We start from the raw sequence: 9,910 nt of genomic DNA, 5'->3' as shown, positions 1-9,910 counted from the left end.
TTATTATAATTAATTATTAATATTAATTTAAATAAAAAATAATAATTAAAAAATATTAATTATATTAAAAATAAAATGGTATAATATATATTAACGTAATTTAATTTATAAAATAATTTTTATTTTAAATTAATATAAACATATATTAATATAAGTTTAAAATTTTATTATATAATTAATTTTATAATTAATTAATTATAAAAAGAAAATAAAGTAAATAATAATTATATAACGATAATATATATGTATTTTATTAATAATAAAGTATTTTATTACCGATATTAAAAAAAATATATTTATAATTATAAATATATAAAAATATTATTTTATTTATTATTTTTATCATATATACGTATTTATTAATAAATATATATTTTTACGATTTTACCTTAATTAATTAAATTATTAAAAATATCATTAATTAAACCTTATACATCGCTTATTTAATCCGTATTAATTGTGTAACAACAATTCGTTTTTATTAAAAAAAAGTTCGGCATAATAACCTTTCGTAAACTCAAAGCATTAACTAACCATACAAAGGCGTCCATGTTCGGTAACCTCCCATCTTTCGCTTCCTACTGCCGTTGGACCCCAGAAAATGTCATCCGGGTCAAACATCTTCTTGATAGATATTAGCTTAGGGTAATTTGCGCCGTAAAACACATTATGCCAGTTTGGCTGGTTGATGTCCGCCTCGTTCAAGTATGCAGCACCACCCGGTGTGATCTCTTCTAAAATGGGAAGAAGAGTATTGGTGACTAGGCGTTGATTGACCACATTCGATGTCATGTTGTATCGATTGTATATTCTAGTAGTAATGTTTTAGTGAAACCCCAATTCCAATATCAGGCGACATTTGAATATGCGTACGTGCCTAAGAACGCTAGGAATGCTGATTCCCGCCAACCTGGATGGACGGCATTGGAAGAGCTTGGGGGACGGCTGACATCCATTGAAACACCGGCCAAGATACCGCCATTATTGATTATCGACTTGATGGCACTTGTCAGAGAAGCAGCAGAAATTTCTGATGCTAAGAGATAACGAGGAATGAGACGACCACCGAGGTTTATTTCCGTGACGTTCGTCTCAGGGACCATCTCGTAAAAGGCATCTTGGAAGTTTGGGAAATCCCGAGAGGAAAAGGCTATTAGTCTCAAATTAGCAAAATTGAAACTATATTTCGATTCCTTTGGGTGTGTACTACCGTACGAGATACCGCTCTGGTCAAGTAGTTTGAGTGTAGGCTGCAGCAGTTGCTCAAGATCCTGAGCAGTGCCGTTCGGCAAATACGATTGCGGCATCCGAAATATGTTTCCTGGCAGAACCTGCCAGTAAATAGTACCGCCGGCCTCCAATACATCCGGTAGGTTGAGCAAAAAGGCTTGAACGATGTCCCAGTACGCTTCTGTCGGCTCGGTGAAAAAAAGAGCACTGCCAGCCGTTGGCATATTCGGATGAAGTTTGACCGTCATTGATAAAACGACACCATACGTGCCGCCGCCACCGCCAGCAAGAGCCCAATACAACTCGGGATTATTATTAGGCGTAGCCGTTAAAAAGTCTCCGTTCCCTGTTACTACCTCCCATTCTAAAACTTGGTCAGCTGCAAGCCCGAACTTGGACGCCAATGGGCCGCTTCCACCTCCCTGTGTATAGCCACCCGCAATACCCACGGTTGGGCAATCACCTTGTACGATGACAAGATCATTCGAATTTGCCATCGATTGAGCCTCGGAGGTTGATACGCCCGCCCCGATTTTCATCGCCTTCCCGGTGTAGGTTAGGGAAGTGTAGTCGATGATGGATTTGTATTTAATGTTATGTGTCCATATCGCCAGCGCGCCGGCGCCTGTTGACTTTCCCATATAATCGTGGCCCGTGTTCCGGATGACTAGGCGGATGTTGTGTTTCTTAGCAAAGTTTAAAGTCTCGCGATATTCGAGGGCGCCAGAAGCGTTGACAACGTATGCCACATAGCTACCCACGATACATTGAGCATTTCTGGGCGTAAACGGGTCGCAACTCATATTTGCAAAGAATCCAGCCATTGGTGAATGTGTAGTGTGGTCGTGAAGTTCGGGACGCGCTCAGTTCGCCTGAATCTCCTCGCACTTCTCGGCGTCATATTCAACTGCGGGGAAGCTATCATGGCATGAACTGGCAATCGGGACGGTAGCTATGAGTCTACCACCAACTGTATCATTGAACGACTCCCACTCAGAAAAGGACGGCCAGCATGGGTCTCCAGGAAAGCAACGGCACCGAGGTTGGCTCGAAAGATTTGGTGATGATCGTGACGTCGCAGACCATATCGCCCCCAAGACGATGGCAATAGATGCCCAAATAACTAAATGAGTGTGATTCGCGTTCAATTTAACCTTCCCAGCCATAATGATTACTTTCTTGGCCGTAGCATATGATTTGTTTATACGACTCTAAGAGTTATGAAATTCCGAGGGAGAGTAATGATTACCTCTTTGTTCTACCCTTTTCGTCCATCCCTAGAAACATACTGGTCGGCAAAGAATTCTTGTACTCTTGTTTCCTATTGGCTACCTAGATGGACGTCTAAGACATGAGTTCCACGACCTTTGCGTCACGAGTCACCACTGCTCTCTTACTTTATAACTTGCGTGTTCCTGGTATTGCTCGATAATGGCGTCCATAACTCAGGGAGGCATCATCCTTTTCGTCTGTACTGTAATATTTACTATTTTCGACATTTTCTTTATATTTCTCCGTTTCTGGGCCGCTCACATAATCCGGTGCCGTATCTATCCAGATGATTATTTCATCGTTCTGTCTTTTGTAAGTAAACCATTGCGATATTTTAACAGTGGCTTGCCCATGGTTAATCTGACAATCGTTTAGCTCAATACGCTGGCTTTGGAGGCCGTGTTGACCTGGGCTATCTTTTTCGGCGGTATGGGCCATTACATAACCGAATTAACAACTATAGAGCTTCAAATCACTCTCAAAGCAATCCCGGCAGCTTACGTCACTTGGACATTAGGGACCGCTGCTTTCAAACTGTCGGTTCTGTTCCTCTATGCTCGTATCTTCCCTACTAAGGCGTTTACAATATTGTGCTACGCGATGATGGTTCTCTCTATTGCCTACTGCGTTTCCTTCCTCGTAGTGTTTCTTACAACATGTTCGCCGGACATCTCGCAGTTATGGAACCCGAGGACTGATGGTCACTGTCGTGACCTGAATATCGGCCAGGTAGGCTCAGTCAGTACCAATCTCGCAATAGATATCCTCATTGTGATCCTACCTATGCCTTTCTTATGGAACCTCAAGATGAGCTTACGAAACAAGATCGTGATCAGTCTGGTGTTTAGTCTCGGGTTAATGTAATTATCCAAACCCGTAATTGCACCACGAATTCACTAACGATGAGGCAGAACCGTTGGCATAATGATTTGGAGAATATACGATCTTGTCACAAAAGGTGGGGGCGATTACGTTTACCAGATGCCAACTCTTGCCCTCACAACAACACTAGAGCTGTGGATTTGTATTGTTATTGCTTGCATCCCAACTCTGGGGCCCGTCTTCAAAACCTATGTCGCACCCCTGATTTCCAAGCTCACAGGGTCCCAAAGGTCGTCTGGCGTTCGCTTTAACCCCCGCAGCCTTGTTACGTTTGGAAGACTCGGTGATCGTCGACGCCGAGGAGTATATACGACAAATGGTAGTGACGATCTGGTAAACGCCGATACCAGAGCCGGAATGAGCGGCATGCTGACTGCTCCGTTGGGATCAGACGTATTCACAACCCAAATTACGAGTTGTGCTCGTCCGGACAGGCTGGAGCTCCCAGACGAAAACGTTCCCCGCGTGTAATAAGATATTACTCATCTCAAATGACCTCAAACCAGGATTCTAAATTATTTCGTCATGTTACTATATTATTTTCAATTTTCTTTACTATTTTTAGTGGATCACTGCCGATATCGTGTATTAGTTTTAGTTAGTTCGGAGCCGAGGTGGATGTTACCTCCGGGTCCCCACTTTCGGAAGAGCCGATCAAGATAGGGACAAGTCGGCATCGTCGTGACCGTTCTATGTGAAGTTGATGGGGAGATTATTTGAGTTACAGTGCCGAATCAAAGTCTGGATCTACGGGAGAACAGTTTTGGTCGCGACGGTGACGCAATTTTGCATATCTTTTGCAGATTAATAACGAGAGGCGCAGCCCGGTGTGAAACCATTATTGTATTATTAGCTTAAGCAATACGAGTAGTTGAACAGTTTTAAGACGAGAACTTGGTCGTCAACGATTCAAGACGGAGTATTCTCTGTGACATGAACGGCGCTATCTCGTCGTTTAATGGTCGTGCAAGGAGGTGTACAAGGGCTATCTTTTGTTTCATCGCGCTTAAAAATAGAAGTCGCAAAGTAGAAGATTCCAACTAGAGGCGGGGGCTAGTATGATGTTAAATCGGGTAATGACCACGACGCCAGGGTTTAGGAAAAAGCAACATAAGGTAATGGTGCTATTACCGATTCCGCTGATTCTTGGCAGAGCGGTTATGTTCAACATTATTAATCAGACCATGATGAATCTACTATCGAATTTTCTGAGTAATTCGGTTTGGTTATGAACAACGCGACGTACGGCTAATACATCTCTCGGCTCGTGGTGCATGGATTACGAATCTACTACCTCTTATGAGCTCACCTCTGTCCAATTATATGCGGCATTCTTGTCTCTGCTAACGCACCACCCTGATCGATCGTTCGGGAGTTCGAGACTTGGCTCGAGTTCTCCGAGCACGCCTAGATAATTGAGATCACGTATGACAGTCCCCCGCTTGGCTAGTGGTTAAGGGCATAAATAGTCTCCAAGGTCCGGCAATGAACCTGTCTTGTTAAACGTAAACCCCCTCAATCTGCTGAGACCCGAATTAAACTCGCAGCAAATTATTTACGCAAATCATGGCGGACTCTATCAAGAACGTGGTTATAGTTGGGGTGAGTAGATTTTAACGAGCTCGCGATCTTGTGATCCTACTAATGTCTTCTTAGGCTTCGGGGAATTTGGGAAAGGAGGTCCTTCAAGAGCTGCTTAAAGCTGGCTTCAAGGTTACCGCGTTCGCACGTGAGGAATCGACAGCCACATTCCCGGCCGAGGTAGCCACTAAAAAGGTTAATTATCAGTCTGTCGAGTCGCTAACCGCCGCCCTTCAAGGGCAAGATGCGGTCGTATCCACGATCGCGACGGTGGCTATCGGCAGTCAGGTCCCGCTGGTAGACGCCGCGATCGCCGCCAAGGTGAAACGGTTTATCCCATCCGAGTTCGGCATCAATACGAGAACCGTAGAAGGTACGCCGATCGGAAAAATTCTCCAGGGCAAGGTCCAAGCTCTCGATTATATCATTAGCAAGTCTCAGGAGAATCCGTGGTTTACGTGGACCGGCGTCTCCAACGGAATCTTCTTCGATTGGGTACGCATAAAGGTCGTTCTCAAAAGAATCATCAGCGTTGACGAGCTACAATAGGGGCTTAAATACGGAACCGTAGGGTTTAATAAGGATACGAAGACTGCGACCATCCACGACTCCGGAGACGAGCCAGTCCAGGCATCGAATTTGGCGTTTATCGGCAAGGCTATCGCGGCTATATTGTCGCAGCCGGAGAAGACAGCTAACCAGTATCTCACGATCGCGTCGTTCAATCCGTCCCAAAACCAGATCCTAAAGATCGTGGAAGAGGAGACGGGCGAGAAGTGGAAGGTAGAGCATGTCAGCACCGCGGAGCTGGAGAAGATCGGACTGGAAAAGTTAAGCAAGGGGGATTACAGCGCATTCTCCAACTTCTTGCGGAGCCACATCTACGCGGACGGCGTTGGCCGCGCCGTTTTAGGAGACAAAAATGCGATTGGCTTACTCGGGTTACAAGAAGAAGATTTAGCGGCGACGGTAAAGGAGTGGCTACGTGGCTAAGCGCAAATTACATGTAATTAGGAGATATTCTGGAATTTGACAGGCGGCTTTGATTACCGTTCGCGTACGTACGACTAGATAGCCAAAAGCAAACCTATACAGTTCGGCATTTTCCTGCCCCGGTATGCTATATACAAAATATTCCGCTACCGTTTACTCGGTTACCCGCTTAAGCCAGAGTGGGAACAGTCCACGGGGCCCAGTCGGTGACCTGGACGCTGGCGCTGCTCTTCTCCACCTCGGGGGGAGCCGTGGTACCGGCGAGCAAAAAGTAGTTGATGTAGGCGGTAAGCTCGGCCTGCTGCGATGATGGGAACATGCAGTGGCTGTGGCCGCCGACGAGAGAGAAACCCATGTTGGTGGGGACGCCAAGACCCTTGTAGATGAGACGTCCCGCCTTCATGCAGCCAGTCGTGCTGACGGGGCCGAGCCAGTCGATGTCGTTCTCGAAGGCGAGGAGACCGCGAGGAGCGACGAGGGCGGCAAGGAAGTGGTGATCCTCGGGCATGGTGCTAGTCTTGGAAGTGTATTGGTTTAGGTTCTGGCTGAACCAAACGTTCTCTCCGACGATCTCGCCTGCAGTCTGGATGTTCTTGCCCTTGTTGTGCTCGTCGTCGGAGATACGCCAGCAGGCAGCGCCACCGGAACCGGATTCTTGCGGGAGGGTAAGAGCGATACGGTTGGCGAGGGCGCCGACGATGAAAGCACCCTTTCCGTTACGGGAGCAGCCCGTAGTTCCTAGCCTCTTGGGGTCGATACCAGTCTTGTCGGCGCCGAGCTGCTCGAGGCCATCAATGACACGGTCGACACCCCAAGCCCACGCGGTAAGAGCACCGGCAGAGTGGGTGTTTCCGAAGAGAGTGTAGAAAGCACCCTGGCCGCGGGACTGGCCGGAAGCCTGGGAGGCGAATTGGTCATTGTTAAACCCGACGGTGCCCACGGTGCCGGGAATGGGCAGCGATGAACCGCCGATGGTGATGATGGCGGGGCCGGGAGAGGTGCTAGGCTTCTTGATGGAGGTGCTAATGGTGACCGACTTGGAGCCGACGGTAACCTTGACGGACATGGTGGTCCCGGAAAGAGAAGCCTCAACCTTGTCGGGAGGTGGGGGGTAGGCGCCTAGTTCGTACTGCTGTAGAAGCTTGCTAATCTCTTGTTGACGACATGTCCAGTCGGCCTGGCTAGCGACTTTCGTTCCGTCCTCAAAAGTAAAGGGGTCGGGCAGCTTGGCAAAGTTCACAACCGGGTAGGTGTCCTTTACGGAGCAGTCGCTGGTGTTCTGGCGCTGGTAGATATCGGCGAACGGCAGGGCGGTAGCCGTGGAGCCCAGAAGGAGGGCGGAAGTCAAACGGCGCATCATCTTGGGCGCTGTTTCTGGGAATCTGGGATGATGTGGGATAGTGTGCTTCGCTGGTTAGTAAAGGGCGGTTGAGGGCATTGAGGCGATTCTTATTCTTATACGTCTCTAGGCTTGACTTTTGTCACGGGTCGATTTGCGTCTCGTCGCATCGTCGCTTTCCGGCTGATCTCTGAATGCCTGAACTGGGGGTGGCTTGGTGTCTCTCATTTCCGAGTCGATAGTGGTTGGGCGGCTCTAGCCAAGCCGAGACGTCCCACTCTGAACGACGCAATAAAGGCTTTTTGATCTGGCGGTTCGACAAGAATGGCGCGTTTAACCACTGCGTCGCGCGTGGCGAGATGGACTGGCCCCTTGCACCGAGATCCGCTTGGCACTTTGGGGATGATGATGGGTGAGCGTTTAGCATAGGATACTCCACAATCTCCAAACGTGGGGAGATCGGGTAATATGGCTAATATCGTTGGTGGTGTTGGGGACGCGCAGGAGCTTTGCGCAGGGTAGCATCGAGTGATAAATATCAATATACCCAAGAAAACACGTTTGTAGTATTAATACTTCGATATGCTACCCACAAAAATTTATTGGGAGGAACTCAAGTTTGAAGCTTTGAGTTAAAGAATTAGTTATACAAATTTCAACCTTGTACATTTTTATCAGTGTAAGAGCAGACTGGGTAAAGGGGCAACTCAAAGTCTGGACGTATTCATACATAGACGCGTCTATGTATCTCCTCTGACGGTTCTTTATGAGAGTTCCTCATCTCCGGCGTGGGTTCGTAAGACAGAGCTTTAAAAGCTTTTAGAGTATTTAAACGTGGCTAATTAGAAGGTTACTATTCTTAGAACCTGTAAACCCCAAAGACACGAAGATGATAGCTTTTGAAATAGCCGGAGACGAGGTTGCATCCAACTGCTTATTAGACGCTCCGAATTACCGCACGTGGTTAAAGCATCGCGCCACCGTGCTCTCGAGGATGGCCGAACTTGTCTGCACAATCTAGCCTTACTTCCAAGATGGTTCAAATACTTCAAGTAGAAACTGCGAGCTTCCCCAGGTTCTTGGCAACCGGTAGTTGTGGTAGCCTCCTTAACTTCCTTCCTTAGTGATGCCGCCTCGGCTGCCAGCATCGTCGGACCTTCACCGTTAAAGCAAACCACACTATGGCCAGCCAGATTCTTTTAGCAGCGCTAGCGCTGCTCGCTAGCTCCGTCGCTGCTCACGGCGGCCTTGCAAATTATACTGTTGGCGACACTTGGTACAGGGGGTAAATTTTTGAATTTCTGATATCCGATGCCGACGTTAACTCGAGTTACAGATATAGTCCAGACGAGCCGTTGGAAGACCAGCAGGGCAAGCCTTGGATGGTCCAGAGGATATGGGCGAGCATCGACCCGATATTCTTCGTAAACGACACTGGCCTGGCCTGCAACACTCCAGCCACGGCGCCGCCGTCATATATTCCCGTCGCAGCTGGCGATAACATTACGGCGGTTTATTGGTATTGGCTTCATCCGTATGGGCCCATGTCGGTTTGGCTTGCCGACTGCGGGGAGTCTTGCGAGGACGTCGATGTGAACCAGTTAAACTTCTTTAAGATCTGGGAGGCGGGCTTGGTGGAAGGCAACATCGTAGAGGGTATATGGTATCAGAAGCAGTTCCAGAACTGGGATGGATCACCAGACTTGTGGTCCGTTACGATCCCGGCCACCATCAAGCCAGGACTCTATATTGTCAGGCATGAGATCCTGAGCATCCATATAGAGAATAAGCCACAGTTCTATCCCGAGTGCGCGCATCTGAACATCACCGGAACGGGGACGGCAGTACCGTCACCCGAGTATTTCGCCAAGTTCCCTGGGACGTATAAGGAAGATGGTACGTGTCGCCCCGTATCAGCGAGAGTGACTAACAGTATCAGATCCGTCGATCAGGATTGACATCTACTCGGATGAAATAAAGGCGCAAACGGTAAGAATCTTCCACACCCTTTTCTGTGCCTAATCTAACGCGCCGCAGAATTATACGATTCCCGGACCGTCGGTATGGGATGGGTGAGTACTCCAGCAAACTTGCAAAAGGCAGTATTGACAGTTCGCAGATTTGTAAACAAGTATTGTCAGGATTGTTAATAAACTGACCATGAACGCTTAGATTCGGGTATCTAGGTACATAGCTATGTAATTCATAATGGATCTGGTATGACACAATTGAACGTACCGAATTTTCGCACGTCGTAGGTACCTACCTAGGTAGTAACCAACAGACTAGACGGACATGGTTGAGTATTTCGATTCGACAGGCGAGTCACCTGGCCTAAATTCCATTTCTAATCCAAACCTATAGCCGTTGCAACTCTGACACCGGAAACGCCTAATATAAATAGCTTCTAACTATCTGTATAACTTAAGGGCCTGTCAGCTCTAATTGAATCATTACGTGCTAAGCCTGGTGAAAAAAAAAAAAAAAAAAAAAAAAAAAAAAAAAAAAAAAACCAAAAAAAAATAAAAAAACAACAGTTGTTGGGGGAAAAAAAAAAAAAAAAAGCCCCCCAAAGCAAAAACGAAAAAATAGGGGAAAATAAAAATAGGCGGT

The 9,910-nt window shown here is 47.0% G+C and overlaps 5 protein-coding genes across 5 annotated transcripts; 3 read left to right on the top strand and 2 right to left on the bottom strand.

Moving 5' to 3' along the window:
* Window positions 1-434: 434 nt before the first annotated feature.
* Window positions 435-2,480, bottom strand: F4813DRAFT_377667 (uncharacterized protein). Its single transcript, XM_049245257.1, has 3 exons — window positions 1,211-2,480; window positions 874-1,150; window positions 435-811 (listed from the first exon to the last, which is right to left on the bottom strand). Exons 1-3 carry the CDS (start codon window positions 2,052-2,054, stop codon window positions 526-528), a joined length of 1,407 nt encoding a protein of 468 aa, XP_049094538.1. The 5' UTR covers window positions 2,055-2,480; the 3' UTR covers window positions 435-525.
* A 92-nt stretch (window positions 2,481-2,572) lies between these two features.
* Window positions 2,573-4,149, top strand: F4813DRAFT_306931 (uncharacterized protein). Its single transcript, XM_049240831.1, has 3 exons — window positions 2,573-2,814; window positions 2,878-3,362; window positions 3,414-4,149. The coding sequence occupies exons 1-3, from the start codon at window positions 2,662-2,664 to the stop codon at window positions 3,853-3,855; spliced, it is 1,080 nt and encodes a 359-aa protein (XP_049094537.1). The 5' UTR covers window positions 2,573-2,661; the 3' UTR covers window positions 3,856-4,149.
* A 634-nt stretch (window positions 4,150-4,783) lies between these two features.
* On the top strand, window positions 4,784-6,043 carry F4813DRAFT_306933 (NAD(P)-binding protein). The gene is made up of 3 exons (XM_049240832.1): window positions 4,784-4,986; window positions 5,041-5,460; window positions 5,515-6,043. The coding sequence occupies exons 1-3, from the start codon at window positions 4,951-4,953 to the stop codon at window positions 5,956-5,958; spliced, it is 900 nt and encodes a 299-aa protein (XP_049094536.1). The 5' UTR covers window positions 4,784-4,950; the 3' UTR covers window positions 5,959-6,043.
* On the bottom strand, window positions 5,848-7,719 carry F4813DRAFT_307035 (carbohydrate esterase family 15 protein). Its single transcript, XM_049240833.1, has 2 exons — window positions 7,412-7,719; window positions 5,848-7,360 (listed from the first exon to the last, which is right to left on the bottom strand). Exon 2 carries the CDS (start codon window positions 7,316-7,318, stop codon window positions 6,128-6,130), a length of 1,191 nt encoding a protein of 396 aa, XP_049094535.1. The 5' UTR covers window positions 7,319-7,360; window positions 7,412-7,719; the 3' UTR covers window positions 5,848-6,127.
* A 759-nt stretch (window positions 7,720-8,478) lies between these two features.
* On the top strand, window positions 8,479-9,447 carry F4813DRAFT_383936 (glycoside hydrolase family 61 protein; the record flags this gene model as incomplete). The annotated part of the gene is made up of 5 exons (XM_049246005.1): window positions 8,479-8,582; window positions 8,634-9,193; window positions 9,237-9,286; window positions 9,335-9,369; window positions 9,417-9,447. 5 exons carry the CDS (start codon window positions 8,479-8,481, stop codon window positions 9,445-9,447), a joined length of 780 nt encoding a protein of 259 aa, XP_049094534.1.
* Window positions 9,448-9,910: the final 463 nt, after the last annotated feature.

The sequence above is a fragment of the Daldinia decipiens genome (assembly GCF_022478715.1).
Source record: "Daldinia decipiens strain CBS 113046 unplaced genomic scaffold F4813scaffold_65, whole genome shotgun sequence".
Classification (NCBI taxonomy): domain Eukaryota; kingdom Fungi; phylum Ascomycota; class Sordariomycetes; order Xylariales; family Hypoxylaceae; genus Daldinia; species Daldinia decipiens.
Note: the sequence above shows the minus strand (reverse complement) of the source record. Positions and strands in the feature narration are given on the sequence as shown.